This window comes from Ruditapes philippinarum, unplaced genomic scaffold (genome assembly GCF_026571515.1).
Source record: "Ruditapes philippinarum isolate M1 unplaced genomic scaffold, ASM2657151v2 ctg6421_1_1_1_1, whole genome shotgun sequence".
NCBI lineage: Eukaryota > Metazoa > Mollusca > Bivalvia > Venerida > Veneridae > Ruditapes > Ruditapes philippinarum.
In genome coordinates this window covers 1-17834 of record NW_026865916.1, presented here as the reverse complement: position 1 = coordinate 17834, position 17834 = coordinate 1, and the positions used below count along the sequence as shown (strand labels likewise).

The window sequence follows — 17834 nt, the reverse complement described above, 5'->3', positions numbered from 1 at the left end:
GTTGCCCTCCGCCTGGAAGTTTCCTGTGATCACTTTTAATGAACTTGGAACTTTTCCAACAAATTTCATTAAAGTAAAGAATAGTTGAAACATTAGACTTTCACATATTAAATCTTAGAAAATATGGATCTCTTGATTATCTGTTGTATAAACATAATTTCCTTTTTAAAGCATTATTATGTAACAGATAAACTAAGAACTCAAAAGATTTGAAATCTTGAAAGCATTCGTGTCTTCCACAATGGCATATTTGAATGGTCATGACCCATGATGATGTTGCTTGGGATCAGACCCGTAGGGAACTTTTGTTTTGCTTGAAATAATTCATGTTATAATTGCTTATTTTAATAGTTTGAATTTTTTATATGCCAATTTGAAGGTACCATGTGTGCATAAAGTATAGCTTTAATAACCAAATTGAATTCATTTCTAAAAAATTATGCAACGCAGATTACCAAATCATGTACGTACTCTTGCATGCTTCAAACATGGATTATGTGATCCTCCATTAATTGCATTCCAACGCGAAAGACAAGCAAACTCCAAGCAGTGATAACTTCTTCTAATCAGTAAATTTTAAGTAGAAAAGAGAGTGCACAGAGTTAATATGTTAACATATATGCGTAGTAGTTTTGTAAAAATAGGCCTTTTGAAACTATTAGCAAATACGTATGCTGACATAAAAAATCTAAGGTTTCCGACAGATTGCCTTGGTAACGACAAACAGTGTAGACTGCACGATATGGACAAAACTTAACTATGGTCTTACAATAAACCGTCAGCCAAAAGCGATATAGTCAGGAGGAGAATTAAAAACCAGTCTATTAGAAATCAGAAGTACAACATGTGTTCTTTGATGTTTTTTAATTTGCAAATTACACTTGCTTTTTATGAAAAAATGGAACTACTTAAACATATCAATTTTGATTATATAATTATGTGTAATTACTTTATTATTTCAGCAACAACTGAGAAAAGTCCTTTGATAAAAAAATTGAATTTCAAGCTTCATGGTTCCTCAAATGAAATGAAAATAGTCGATAAGGTACTACAGAATTCAACATTTTGGACAAATGAAATAAACATCTGGTCAAGAATTTCCATTAACGCATCTGCAAACTACAAGCCAGACATTGACAGTATAAATAAACCAAACTATATTACTGAGTATTATATTGGAATAGAAGAACTAATCATTGTTTTAACTTTATCGCGAGGTAAATACTACATTACTACAATTTTGACGTACACAATATGTATTAATACACATGCTGAAACAGATACATTCATTTGATGTTCATTGCTTTTTAATTAAAGGTTTTAAAAAGTTATATGTTACCATCACAATAAACAATGTATGTTCATTTTGTCATGTTTCATCAAACATAAGATATTACTAACCTTTACTATTTTTGTACTGTTACACTGGTAACAGTACTTTTTCACAGTACAAAAATTAAAGACTTCTAGAAACAGTGTCCCAATAAAGTATCTAATAGGGGCAATGAAATAAATAACACATAGCAAAAAATCACACCTCGTAAAAATATAACGCCCCGGGTGACAGTATTTTCCTCGGTATGCTATTTTTACTGTTACTCACAACCTATGTATTATTCATATACTGTTACATGAAAATATAATTAAGATTAACAAGAAACATTAATTGTCAAAATTCTGTAATTTACTTTTTCTTAAAGACAATATATAACATGTTTTCAACATAAGCATTTTATGAATTAGTATACTAGTATTGTTTGAATATGACTTACATCACAATAAAGGCTGAATATGTTTTAAAACAATCAATTGCAAACAGGCTTCCAATAAATTAAACATTTAAATGAGACTATCATTCGGATTTCCTGTAAAGATGAGCACTTATTTGGTAGTTATAGCTAGACTATTTTACTGTACTTTATAAACAGGTTTTGAAAATAAGGAAATGAAGATAGATGGAGGTTGCACAAACTTTAAAGAAAATTGTGACAAAGAAATAAAAGATAAAGTGATCAGTAGTATAAGTTCTTGGAGACCAATTTTAAACAATGGTGCATTTAAACACGCTGATAGGTGAGTATAAAGAAATATGAAAGTTCGATAATTTATAAAGGTTATGTTTATGAAAAATAAGAGAAATGAAAAGTCTGAAATATATGTTTCTGTGATTTTTCACTTTTATGCAATTTTTATTATATATCTATCTAGTCTAAGTGTCAATATTTTGGATTTGTTCGAGTATCCTTGAAAATGGTATACCTCATGATTAAGCAGTTTTAGGGCCCCATGCCTGTCGTATAAATTTGCCCCTTATCATAATGCGTAACCACAAATACCTTATCATTCCTCGTTTTAACCAAACTAAGTTCATAACTAGAAGGTTTATCATAAGCATTTTATTAGTCAGTAACAAGTATATGTTTTTAAACAAACTGTATGACTGAATTATATCTGAAATATCATAAAATACCCCTTACTGTATATGTATTCAAAAGTGCGTTTCACTCCAAAATAAGCCACTATTTTTTTATTTTTCATTTTTTTTTTTGTTTATCTGGCCGATGAAGAGCTTTTAGAATTTTCATACAAATTAAGTTTTCTTTAATAAAATATCTCTTAAAATACACGGTAGTCGTTTTTTATATAGAATAAAGTTCAAAGTGTCGGCTAAAAATGGAGGTAAAGTCATGTACGAGGATAGAAGTAGTTGGTCAAAATCATATGTCAAAAGGCAATATTTACTAAAAGGCATTACGACCAACGAAGAGATTGAACTTGGTTTTGATACATTTCCACCGGTACACTGCTTTGAACAAGACAATAACTGTCAGCAAGATGCATGTAAAGTAACAGATTTTTTAACCGAGGTACACATTCTCATTTAAATTAACTGATATAATATTTTTTTATCCATTAATTCATGTTATGTATAACATTTTATTTTCGTTTTTTTTAAATTTTGCTTTAACAATTGATTGATTGAATTCATTGAATGCAGATTTATGACATGAAGAATAGGTGCATATGCATGGAACGTATCTGTTTTTATGATAGTTCATCTGTGTAGGCAAATTCAAGTGTTTGGTTCCATTACTTGAAATAAAGTTATATACTTCACATTCAATTGTCTTCTTTTCAAATAGAAAGTAGAATAATTTATCATGACCTATTACATTTTAGATTAAAATAATGGTAATCTGTCAATTTGTACATCTATAAATGGACTGATTTAAAAAAAGTTTTATAGGGTTAGCAATACACATGCAGATGTTTTCAACCAGCGTTTCATTATTTGCAGCATAATGTTTTAATATTCTATTTTCAAGTAAGTAAATCTACCACGAGATTGATGGTAATAAGAGATTAATACACGGCAGATTAGGGCCGGAAGGTGATAATCGGCCCGCAAAATGAATAATGGTCCCGAGGGCTTCAGCCCGAGGGCATTTATCATTCAGGGCCGATTATCACATTCTGGCACTACTATGACGTGTATTGATGTCTTTAATACACTTGGCAGATCTAAAAATAGCATTTTTTAAAAAAATTCTTTTAAATTTAAATTTCTTTCGTTGACATTCCTGTCTGCATTTCTACTGTTCTGTACAGTTAAGTAACCTCTACAGAGTTGTTTACTGTTTGTGTGTTAAAAGTACACTACTGTAGGATCTAGAAGCAAATTTTATTTTCCCTTTTTCGGAATGAATTTGTCGTATTAGATCTTTTTCTTTAAATTTTTGAAATTCAATAGTACGAAATACGCTTTTAAAAGCTCTCATAATAAAATAAAGCGATTTGTGCTTAAAACCTACGTTAACTGTGTGATGACGTAAAATATGACGTCATTTTCAGTTTGTGCACGAGCACATGTTCAGCGGGCTGATAACTAGTTCTCGGCCCCGGGCCGCAAACTCATAATAGGTCACGTGACACTCATAATCAGTTGAAATCATAGGCGATTTTGTTACTATATATAGTAACAAGTGTATTAAAATGTTCAATTTATTGCTGATATATGTTGCCTTTTTCCAGTCAAAAGTCACTGTTTATTGGGCTGGATGGGATGATCTAGTTTCCGGAATAGACCAATACGAATTCAATATCTATTATTTAGAAAATTCAGCGGACGATAATCTTCTTAGACATAAATATATGCTTACAGCGAGTCAATTTTCATCATCTACTGTAAGTACAAAAGTTAGTCGGATAATTCTTTGATAAGATGTTATCTCTAAATCTTTAACATGAGTAAATGAGATTATTTGAATGCATTTAAGAAATATATTTAACAGCTAAATATGAAAATTATCAGAAATACCTTTATATTATTGTATTTAATTAAAAAAAGTGACCAATGACAGCATACTATGAAATAATTGTATCATTATTTTCAGTCCTCCGCAACTCTAGACCTAGACGCACCCGGCCCATATTCAGTAGAGATTGTTGTACATGACCGTGCTAAGAATTATAAAGTTGCCAGGAGAATTATTCTCTATGACAATGCGTCAGTTGTTGATTTATACGGTAAACAGGCGAGCGTGGTTCAAGCCATTGAAAACGGTTGGATAAATAAAAATAGCGAACAGATAGAAATTGAATGGCCACATAGATTCCGAAATATTAGACATAGCAACGGTGGTTGGCTAAATGCTGTACAAGAGAACAATGATATTTCTAGAGATCTTGATGACCGAGAAGGAAGATCAAGTAGAACAATTGACAAACTAAATAACATAAATGGTAAGATATGTACCTTTGTAAGGAATTTAATATACTTTATCCAAATATTATGTATGAAATGCAATAAATGTTTAACTTAGAAGCCAAGTTGGTAAATCTTTTATTTACGTTCACGATTGTTTATCTATACATGTTATTGGAATATAAAAAGATTAAACTAAATTTAAACGTTTCTGTTATTCAAAATCCGCATTTATTCTACAATTAAGTACTTTCATCTTTACATGAATCTTTTTCTTTACCTGACATTGTTTTAGTTTTTATTCTATTTATTTATACTTTTAATTATCTACATGTATATTGATTTCAGGAATTGTTCGGTTTGATATAGCACGCATCGTTGAAGTTGATGGTAAAACAGATTATATCAGTTTTGAACCAGTGCCTGATGATTTCTTTAAATTAGAAAAGATGGTTTATACTGATGAAGAATTTGTTGATGGAAAAAAGCTAACGTATTTCATACGCGGGATAGACGCTGTTGGAGAATTTGCTGAAGATAACGTAACAGTTATGATAGATTTATCTCCACCAGTTATACAAAACCTTTGGCTCACAAAGGGTGACTGGGCGAATATTAGTGTACATAGTGTTTTAGAATTGAACAAATTGATGTAAGTAATCAAAATATATTATTTATATTTCAAAAATCATTATCAACGTACTATTTTTATCATAATTGTACTGTACGATTTAATAATATTTCTCCTAGTAATGTAAATAAACATAAAAAATATTGATTTGTTTCTATCAAATTCAATTTTAGTGATACAAAACAATTCCCCGGTGTATTTGTAGAATTGAATGGGAAGTATTTGATTTCCACAGTGGTATTCACGAAATTTCATGGAAAATATTTGATAATTTTACCAAAACAGAAGTAGTCCATGGACATTCCTATGAGCCACCACAAGGGGAAACAGAGGTATATTAGATAAAGATAAATGTTGGATTATTAGAAAGCTTACTCAATAGCTATGAATATTCTTGATAATACATAAATAATAAAATTATCATTTAGAATGTATACGAATAGGAATTAACATACGAAAATTAACTAAAAAACATTGTCCTAAACATAAATATTTTTTACAAGATTCATTGATTTCAGAAACATTTTTATCACGTGAAAGTCATTGACATTGTCAATGTTTTGTAAAATGAAACGTCTTTTTATTTTATTTCCTAAGTTTTAAAATGCACCTTAAGGTCTATAAACATTTTAGTTCATATCCGTTTGCAACTTCTCTTTAATTGTTTTTTAGTTACAGACATTAATCATTCAATTTCATGTCATTTTTTAGACTATTGAAGAGTGCTGGAGTAATTATTCTATGAACGCCCGAGGAGCAAACTGTTACTGCTCCCCTTATAATGGATGCTTTCACAAACATTTTCAAGTCAACCCACAAGTATCGATAGAAAACAACACTGGCCTCATAAGCGGAAAAGAAATTGGGGAACACGATTTTGACTACATTATAGAGGTTACTGCTACCAACAATGCTAGATTAACAACTATTCTTCAGAAAAAGGCAATGATATGTTCTTGTGTCGTTTTCAAATACATGCTGTAATTTAAAACTTTTATTCTAACAAGAGTTTACAAATACGGAATGAGCTGTTAATGAAAAGTTTTACATCTTTGCACTAAATGTTTCCTTTGAAGGTATACATAGTGTGTCCAGACATGACATATTTTTTTACCATTAACTTCTCGTTTTTATAGCATATTTCATGACCATTCAGAAATTATTATACCATCATAGGTCAAATGAAAATTTCTGTCAGATTTCTTGCTCTAAGAAAGGCCTTAAAGTGAAAAAAAAGAAAATGGTGATGATGGTAATGATAACGATGTTGTTGTTCCTGTTCTTGTTGATAATACTTCGGTTGTTGTAACTGTTGTAACTGTTTTTTCTATGATGATGATAATAATAAGGAAGATGGTAATGTAGAAAAGATGTAATACTCATTATTTAAATTGTTTTCCTAAAGTATCAGATACGATTAAACTTTATATATTTTCCCATAAAGCTCATACAAATCTATAATACAAGACTAGCGATAATATTAATAATCTATATTAATGTCATCCAAATTTGTCGTTGGGTAACTAAAAGATTTAACTTATAAAACCACATTATTCAGACGTATTGAACCACTTACCTATTGACTATCGTACTACACCACTGGATAAATTTATTGTCTTATCAGCAATTTATACTAAATAATTTCTATATTTCGAAGACTGTGTTTTCTTTTGTGATATTTTCATCAAACACAGTGGTGTTTTACAGTTAAAGTTTTATTTTCCTTCTTTGACAACAAAACAAGTCTTATATAGAAAGTATTTTTTAAATGTGGAATTTCCCTATACATATACAGTTAAACGTGTTTCCTCGAACTCAGATCGCTTGAATACTTCCTTTCGCTCGAACTTCATTTCCATTCTAAGTACATATGTTTAAATGACACACTCCATTTATTTTAATACATTTCCTATTAAAACCTTTAAATTGAAATATATATGTATATGTTTAAATTATCAATCAATGTGATTTAGATTACTATCGATACATCACCACCCCATGAAGGAATCACGCACGATGGTTTACCAGGGTACCCAGAACTCGATTTTCAGCAGACACTACGTCTTAGCGGCTACTGGGATCACTTCTTTGATAAGGAAAGTGGTGTTTGGTTGTATACATATGGCTTTACTCAAAGGTGTTTAAACGAAAACGAGTTGGACATTCATTTCAACGTAAGTGTTATATAAACAAGAACATATATTCAATTGCCTTTGCAATTAGTTAAATACCAATTTTCCCTTAAAGAAATGTTTGCATGCGAGACATGGGCTGCTTAGTCTTCTTGGTACTTTGAGGATCTTACTATTTTGCAGATTTATGTGTATTTATGAGTCTATGAAATGGCTATAACCTCCTGTAAGTTTATAATGGATTGTAGTATCACAGAAAAATTAATGTTAAAACACTTGATTATAAATAGAATTAATGTAATACACTCTTCCTTAACAAAAATAAAATAATTATGTAGTATTGTATTGCTTTCAACATGTGAATTAAATTACGTTACTGACATTTCTGTAAAATTCTTTTGATGTTCTATGAGTCAAATAGAGTCATATTAAATCTAAGTCTTACTTTGGGTAAATTTAAAACAATCAGAGAGAAGTTACTCCGTTTCTCAGTGACTTAACAGTAATAAAATCAAGTTATTGTAGTTATCAAATTTACTATTACTGGTATTACTCGTAAAACTGGATTTCTAAATATATTTGTTTCCATTTCTTCCATTATCTTCTTTTCTCATTAGGTTAGCTGGACTTATGACAATACTGCTGCATTGACAGTGGATAAGCCCGGGAAATATTATCTGACAGTTATGGCATACAACCATGCTCTTGACCATGGTAAACCTGTATGCTCTGATGGTGTTACAGTAGATGACACTCCAGCAGTTGTATCGGACGTTGTTATTCAAAATGCCGTTACAACTGAAGGGCTTGTAAAGAGTGTGACAGACGAGACAGTATACATTCTGTACAGAAACAGGGAGCTGGTACAGGTTGAAAATCCTTCTGAAACTTGCAGGTAACATTTTATATACTTTAATATATTTTAAAAATATTTAATTCTATTTCAGAAAAAAATTTTTTTTTACATAAAAAAATTTTCATCATCTATTTACGAACTATCGAATTTGATTTTTAGTTGAAAATTTTTTTTTCCGAATATAAAAAATAATATTCATTTTAAAAGATTTTTTGCTTTTTTTGACTGTCTTTGTAAAAAATAAAAAAAAATCCCCAATTTAAAGCTTCAAAATACATAAAGATTTGACTATCGATTTATTCACGCTCATTTTCAAAAGACCGGGGAATATCACTACAGATAAATTTGGACTTTACCCCCATAAAACAACAACAAAAAGGACGAGAAGCATAAACAAAGCTAAATGAGAACTGTAAATACTTTATGGGGGCCCCCCGACGATCTCATCTCTTCTTCATCTACATTTGTAAGTTTTACTTTCAGTATTATTTGTAGTTTATTCATTTGCTTCCATATGTTACTTTTTAACAATAACAACATAATCTAGATGACACTCTTACAATTCAGTAACCGTCTTAATTTCTGTTATACATGTTTTCCACTTGAAAGTATATTCATTTTACAAACCTGAAACCCCCTGGGATAGTCTTGTGAAAATCTATAACAGTTGGTATAACATCTTTGAGTTCAAATATAGTCAATATGATAATTTAAGCAGAATCAAGAAATTCATATTTCTATTTAAAGTCCAAATATATAGTTCGTTTCATTTATATACATGCTCAAAATGTATTTTTATTAATTATATCTTTAAGAAAGGTTTATCTCGTGTAGACTATAAAAACGTATTTAAACAAGCACCCTAAATGAACACTTTAAAGTTGTTTTTTCAAAAAATGTTTTTGTTTTTATTAAAAAGGCGATTTCAAAGGAATGTAACAAAATGGGCCCCGGGTCTGCATGATTATGAAGTTGGGTATCTTTCAACATTCTGGGTACCAGATATAATGGGTTTTTCGTCTTCTCCAACATGCATATGCGTTTTTTTTATCCCGATATTTTTGAAAAGGTGAATTTTTTATTGGGAAACAGTCTTTTACAATCCAGTTATTTAAAATTCAGGGGAATTTTAAAACATATCAGTTTTCTGCAAATTTATTCGCATATTCAAAGTACAATTAATTAGAGAATGATTGAACGTCTAGATTCGACGGCTTTTTCTAAAAATGTTTTAGCTTGTTAAAAGGTTAAATAAAGTTTACAGTTTATAAACATACGTCAAAATGCACGTCCCGGAAAATGTTTTTAATTTTTCATTAGATAATGAAAGTACACTCGGTATGTGTGGAGCTCACTTTCAATATAAACAACACAATATGCGAAATAAGCAACAAAACTGTTTCCGTTTTACTCCATTTACAAAATCTTTCTACAAATACAAACCTAACCCTCGGCTTTTTCATATTAAAATTCAAGGGTTTTGAACCAGATTGGCTTTAGTCGGAACAATTCGAAATATGCTGGTTCCCACGTATTTGAATTAAGTTTTATTGACATGTATGAGTATACATGTTTATAAGTATATGTGTTATATGTATACAATTTATTTGGAAATTAACGCATTTGTAGCTCCGAATCCCAAGTGCCTAGTTAAAAATGTACTTCCAATGGAAGTCTTCCATCTATTTAGCGTACTCATGTACCGGGACATACTGCCCTTACGGACTTTTAGCCTCTTGCTATCCTGGCCTAGAAATCCACTCAATACAAATTCAAATTCCAGTTTGTCATAATCTTATTCAAGCCTACTTTAATTTTAGACAAATGCATTAACTATGTTTGAAATACATAAAATTCACCTAAACAAATGTTCAAAACAAATTAAGCGGCCATATTCCGAGATTCAATGACTATAATATGATATATTTTTATCTCAGGTAATCGGTCCATTAGCATATGATTCATCAAAACCCGAATTTAAAGGAGAAATAATATTATCTACTGAACATACCCATAACGAAACATTTCTAATAGCAAGATGGGATGTCGGCGCGTTTACTGATCATGGTGATCCACATGCTTTAACGTACGAAGCTGCAATAGGTAAATAAAGCAATTTTATTTTACAAAAAAGTTTACATGATGAACAATAGTTTTAAATGGAATAGTATTTATATCGATAGCTCTTAAATAATACAGAAACAGTAGTTTCCATATTCTTTGGTTCATTATAAAAAATAACAAATAAAATAAGATAAACATGAGGAAAAAGGAATTGATTTTTTACATGAGAATAAATAATATCAGAAAAGCCAATAAAAATTGACTTCATCACTTTAAAGATGACCGAATACATTTTTACGTTTCGTTTATTACGATACTAGTAATCAATGCTCATATTTATGTATGTTTAGGCACTTCGAAAAATGCACAAGATGTTCACCCATTTAGCATTTTATCTTTCGGCGGAAGTTGTTTGCCATTTGAATATCCTACGTGCACGGCATTCTCAACTCAAACATTTCGCTGGAACCTACATGATGATCAAAATTACTACGTAACAATCAAAGTTAAAGACACTGTAGGTCACTTTGTTACCGCTTCCGCTACAAAATACAGACATTACAGTCAATTACCATCAAGAGGGATTGTAAAAGACGTAGATGACAAAGGAGTGAAGGTTTATGTAATTTTCAAACGTTAAATATACACTATGGAGTTCACAGAGATGTATTGTACGTTTTAAACTTTAAACGTATGAAATAAATACAGTATAAACACATAGTAATATGAAAATCATAAAACATCAGTTTTTTTTAACGAATGGGCCAAATTGACGTGACTAGTGATAGAGAATGCAGCTTCGCAAAACAGCTTTCTTATTCAAATTAGACATATTAAGTAAGAATTTCAATCAATTTCTGCAATAAAAATATTTCTACCAAAGGTGAGCAAAGTATATCTTAAAGTATACGTTTGGAGATAAATCAATGTGTCTTTTTTATTTTAGTTTGTTGACATAGATGACATAGATTTTCAAACAAGTACATCGAAAGTAACAGCACGATGGTCTGGCTTTAAACATCCGCATGAAGATATTAGATTTACTGTCTGCATTTCAAATGCTTTCAGTACTGACTTCATCAAATGTGAACAAACTACTTCAACTGATCAGTATACAATTTCTGGTCTAAATTTAACAGAGTATGAGGTGAGTCGATCATGTTATGTTAGACGTCGTTTTCAAACTGTATTTATAGGGTATGAATCTGATGGTTTATAATTGTCAATATTTAATCGGATTTTTAATAAGATTATGAACATTTAAATTGATTTCTTTCTTATTTTTGTCTTAAAAAACTGTATTAAAATGAGTCTGAATTGTTTTAATAGAATGCGTTATGTATAATTCAAAAACGAGCAAGAAATATATATTACAGAATCATTTTGTTACAGTGATAAATTCATGTATATTGATATAAATAACAACGTTTTCTCAGACTTATTACCAAACTGTGATAGCCGAAACAGAAGTTGGAAATATCACTGCTGTTTCCGACGGTATTACTGTTGTCATTGACGGAGATGGTATCCCCGGAATACAAATTTTTGATGGTCTGCCATGCGATAGTCCTTTAAATGAAGGTAGGTATGAGAAAATATGATTGCACATAATAATGTTAGACTACATTACTTTGTTATTTTCATTATACATGTATTTAAAAATGTATGCATTTGCTTTATCATAAATATTTCATATATCACAGTAATATTCTTACATTCTCTATTTAGTTGTCATTTCAGATCTCAATCTGACGTTATCACACCATGATGGGGTTTGTACATTTTGTTATTATTATTTTATTATCATTATTATTAAACCAAATATTGTGCTTTGAAGTTCAATACAAACACAAATACATACATTTAACTACATCTATATCACTGCACATTTTTCATATATATTTTGTAAACAATAAAACTTTCATGACATCTTCTGGGTGTTTTTTGTTGATGATACCTAATGTTCTAAACTGGACCTTACAGTTTTGGTGTGAATATTATTATATAAACAATCGGACTTTAAATGTTGAAAGTTTCATTTAAACTCCTCAAATATGTTGTATTTCTTAAAATTGTCATTAATATCTCTCTTACAGGATAAACGTTTAATATGTAAGAACGAACTTGAATTCCAAGCATCTTCTAATGTTCTCCAAGCACACTGGACGATCCCTGAGGAAAAGAGGCATTATCTGAAAGACATTAATTGGTCAATAGAAGAAAGGGCACCAGTCGCTGGTCAGTTTTGTGTTAGTAAATAATAGGAACACTTGATGGAAGCATCTTATATCTAATAAAAATAATTAATACATTGAGAATTGAGATTTCACAAATTTATCTGAACGAATGAAATTTCGGTCCATATATAAACATAGAACTACTTTTCGTAGGCACGCGTTGTCTTTATCCAGATAAATAGCGACGTTTAAACAAATGGTTAAATACATTGTGTTAGGACAGTTTATTCTGAAGTTTTCAAAGGAAGACCTTCTCATTGGACCAAAGAGTAGGGCAAGACAAATATTTATTCATGATTGCTTTAGGTGAATGCAACCAAGATACCTTAATAACCACGTCTTTAAAGAGCATTTTAAGAAAAAAGATACCCTTTTTAACATTGTCTTTACACATAAGTAAGGTTAAGTAATTGTAGCTTCTATTGTTGAACAACTATTTTATTCTATCAATTTATTCAATAATTATCTTTTTATGTATAACTGTAACTGTTTAAAAATAACATTTGATTTCGTTTAGATATTTGGAAGAGAATAACAAAGTTTCAGCATCTGCGAACAAATGCAACTCATCTGGAAACCAGTGGCTTATTCCTATCACCTGGTAGAAAGTATAGAATATCATTACAATTTTGTGCAAGACAGCATTGTTTCAAACCCGTTCACAGCGATGGAATATTTGTAGTTCCTAATCCACCAGTAACCGATTTTTTGACGGTTACGCATGTAGAAGATACCAAGCAGGTGAGTGATAAATGTTGATTTTATATAATTCGAAATTATAGAATTATACCTAAACACCAAATTTCGAATTTGAGGCATTTACATCATAAATCTAATCATATGTGTTCACAAGTAACTGACACAAAATCATGTAATAGTACAACATGGGGATATTTCCGTTTCAACGTTTTCAGATCCAGGTTTCGTTTGCAAAGTTCAAGGACTCGGACATATCTGATATTTCTGAAAGTTACGATGTCATGGATCATTATGAATGGGCCTTTTCGGATGAGAATGAAATAGGTCGTCTTTTGACAAAATGGTCACGTATTTTAACAGCAGAAGAAACATCGAATAAGACGGTAAATGTATAAGATTGTTTTGTCTTTTAACAGACAAATTTTCTTATATTTTCTTATATTACTGTCATTGTTATCTAATAAAGATATATATAAATTCATATAAATTTATCTATTTGCTAATTTTTAATTATTTGTATAATATCTAGTCGTAATTGAATCTAATTGGTAATCTATGACAATTTGTTTGTGATACATTCTTTCTTCACCTTTACCTTTCTTGGCAGCTTAATTTTACTATCAACTTAAATGGAGACGTCGAATTCACAAAGTGTTGGTTCTTGATAGTTAGAGGATACACGAAAGTTGGTCTTTCGTCAACTATTTCTTCCCAAATCAAAAACTGCCAGGATGTGCAACAAATTCGCCCTAGTATAGTTATTGATGCTGTTGGTGACCCTCTTTCCACTGGTAATTATTAGTCATCTACATGATCTAGGGATATATCAAATATTTCCTTGTTTACTTCCAGTATGCAAATTATACTTATTTAGCACATCACTGTTAATGATACACGAATGCTTTATACGTAATAATGCCTTATGAAGAAAAAATGTTTAAAAAAGTGAAGTTGATAATTACGAATAATAAAGAAAAACGGAATCCCTAGAGATCCCTCAAAACGAAAATTGAAAATATTGCAGGCTCGGTTTGATTAAGCCTGTTCATGGACCCTTCTGGAAAATGCAAGTTACCGTCCACACCCCCTAGCATCGGCTAATAATAAGCAGAATGCAATATCTAAACATGAAAATGTTAAAAAAAAACACATACTTTTGTTTTAACAGAAAACAGAAAACAATCATTGTAATACATGACGTAAAAAATAATAATAGTTGAGGCTAAATATAAACGTATTCGTTTTAACATTAAGGCAACCTTTACTTAATAGTACGTGTAATGTAAGTGTTAATTATAAAACATTTTTTCCCTATTCATGATTGGTCATAATCAGTCTTCTTTCCAGAGAATGTTAATATCGGAAAGGACATTTACCTTGAGGAAAATGGTATTTGGGAGGCTCCAGATGAGGATTACACACCGTACAATAATATACTGTCAGCTGTATGGCCAACCTTAAGGTGTGTTAATCGGCTTTCCCTTTTGGTATATCTCATTGACATTCGTATATCATATTTGTTTAAAATATCGTTTAGTTATGTAGCCTAATGTTTATATTTAAAGACTCAGGCTCATTCAAAAACTCAAAATTGTGTTAATATAATGATATATTTAGATGAAAGATAGAAATATGAATCAAATATTTGAGCATAAATACGTATTAATAGTTATTTGTATTTATAATAAAGAGTTTAACATTACATTAATATCAATTGACTAAATCAATGTACATTATACTTTTTATACTTATTTTACAAAATAATATTGAATAATTTAGATATCACTTTAAGATGATCACCAGGAAAACATGGAAGTAAATATTATGATGTGTCATTATTTTTCAAAGAAGATTTTAACAGGCTCGTTGTGGAAATATAACAGTACATCATCTTTCTTTTGCAGGTATACTAAATATTATTGGGCTGTTTTATTGGTTAAGGTAAATGACCCAACAGTATTTTACAAAAATACGGACACTCTTGGTTTGAAAGAACCCTGTTCTCATCCGGACGCAATAAAATGCGGCGATACAGGTATATATCTTTTGAAAAACAATTTGGCAAACATTGCATCTTTATTGACAGAGTGAAAATTGTAATAAACACTGATAAAAGGACAGCTTTGAATTAAATTTCTTTATTCATTAATGCGTTTTGGGAGAGAGTAATTCTACAGTCGTAGTTAAGTTTTATATTACATGGAGAAATCAAAGCGAGCGTTATACTCATTGCATTTTTATTCTTTTTTTTCAAATCATTGAAATTTCAGAACTCGGCTATGTCAATGTCAATTTTGGTGATGGGACTCTTGTGCATGGGTATCGGTACATTATTTGTATTCATGCAAATAAAACGACTCTTCACCATGAATTTTGGGATCAAATACTTGATGAACTAAACGAGTGTAGTAATGGCGTAACTGTTGATCTTACACCGCCAATACCCGCAGATATCTGGATTGGAAATGATAAAGAACACTTGTATCAGGTATGTTAAGTGTTTGTTCGGTTACTTCCAGAACACATATTTATTCACAAGCTTTTCTTACGCTCGTATTATACGCTTGTGTTACACTTAATTTGAATAACCGTATTATTGCTCAGTATCATAAGCCTTATGTAATTTTGTTTGATTATTTTGTCCACATTTGATTATTTTTTCCATTCTAGTACATTATCGAATATATAATGTATAGGGATATCCTGTACGTGATATGAAATCAGCTGTATATCTCATTGGGGCATGCAGCTTGATATTATACACGCATGTACAGTTTTTATTTATTTGTAGTACCAGTGTGTATCAATAGCTGCTTTTAATCAGTTAATACACTACCAAATTAAGTTAAATGTGTCAAATAATTGTCTCATAAATGATCAGTCAGCAGTCTGAGACTGGTTCATTGATATTGCATCAACATTTAAGATTATGTTGTTTTGGAAACAAGCACGATTTATGCGCCCATACACACGAAGCTCTTAATGGCCAATGATTATCTATATTTCCTCTGTTGGGCGGAGACTGAATTTCAAATCGACACAGAATAGCGACAAAAACTTTTGATATCTAAATCAAAATAATTCTGGAAAGGGATTCTTTTTCAGATTCTCAATGAATCTTTGCCACTATAAAAATTAGAGCTCATTTTTTGTCCGCTTGCTAATATTTTTTGTTCTTTTACTAATATTTGCAATATGAAGGGACATGAAAAAATAATCATCAAAGTAAGATAATTTCAAAACGTTTAAGCAAATATAATTTATAATTCAAAAGTAGTTGGAGCTCTACATTCTGTTATGTAAATTTTCTTGATAGGGATAACATTGACGAATAAAACACTTAATGTCCCTTCCCAACTAGTACAGAAAAATCAGAAGGTAGTTTTTTTTTGTTCAAAGGTTTACAACTAAAAACGTTATTTCAGCGTTTCAAGTAATTAATTACAAATGATTATGAGTGTTCTTGGTAAAAGTATTATGAAACTTCAACACTTTTGTTTTAGTGTGAAACAATATAGATTTACATCTTTTATGAGCACGCGTAATATTACACTAAATATTACATTTACCTGTATATCAATTGGTTAGGATTCTCGTAATTATCTGTTTTTCTTTCAATTAGACATCTACATCTGAAATATCTGCTCATTGGAATTCATTTACTGACGTGGAAGAGGAAGGATTTGCACCACATATTAGCGGGATCACACACTATGAAGCTTACTTAGGTAAAAGAACATGTACTTGGTTTAGCTTATTTTATCAAAGAACTGTTGCAACTTCTTATTTTTAAAAGTTTAGCTTGCAATTGTTTTTTGTCGTAAACTATACTATTAAACATTTTTTCATTATGAATTACAAGAATTTTAAAAATAATTACAATTTTCAGGTTCAAGTCCAGGAGGTGTTGATGTTCAAAGGTTAACACATGTTGGGCTTACAAATCATTATACTTTTCACAATCTAAAACTACAAAACGGGCATACATATTTTGCCACTGTTAAAGGTAAAAATTTCTTTTCTTTCCTTTGTAAAAAATATATAAAATGAACAAATTCGTTTGTCTAACTCAAGAACACGCTCGACGAATGTTTTAAACGTAATTGCAAACTTCCTTTTTTATTTAAGTTATATCTATAACTCTGTTTTCCTGTTTTAATTTATCTAACATGAAATATACCTGTTAATTTATTCAGAATAAACATACTTTATACAATTTGATAAAAAAGATTCATTCTTATATATGATAAGTGTTGATGAACTTATTCTGAATAAACATACTTCATGCATTTTGATAAAATAAAAGACATTCATTCTTATATATGATTAATGTTGATGAACTTATTCAGAATACACATACTTTATGCATTTTGATAAAAAAGATTCATTCTTATATACGATAAATGTTTTGAGCACATTTCTGTATTATATGTTATTTAATCTTTTAGCCTATGACTTTACCGGACTGTTTTCAAGTTCCATATCAGAGGGTATAAAGGTTGATAAACCC

General features: G+C 30.2%; 1 protein-coding gene across 1 annotated transcript; it reads left to right on the top strand.

Annotated features, from left to right (window-relative positions):
* Positions 1–3993: 3993 nt before the first annotated feature.
* On the top strand, positions 3994–17831 carry LOC132730723 (uncharacterized; the record flags this gene model as incomplete). The annotated part of the gene is made up of 22 exons (XM_060716701.1): positions 3994–4185; positions 4395–4743; positions 5054–5357; positions 5542–5668; positions 6048–6278; positions 7310–7510; positions 8086–8331; positions 10262–10427; positions 10739–11004; positions 11335–11535; positions 11825–11969; positions 12129–12160; positions 12485–12626; positions 13143–13366; positions 13540–13707; positions 13932–14115; positions 14660–14786; positions 15229–15359; positions 15595–15812; positions 16947–17052; positions 17214–17330; positions 17773–17831. Coding segments are annotated over exons 1-22 (3936 nt in total), but the record flags the coding sequence as incomplete, so codon positions are not given.
* Positions 17832–17834: the final 3 nt, after the last annotated feature.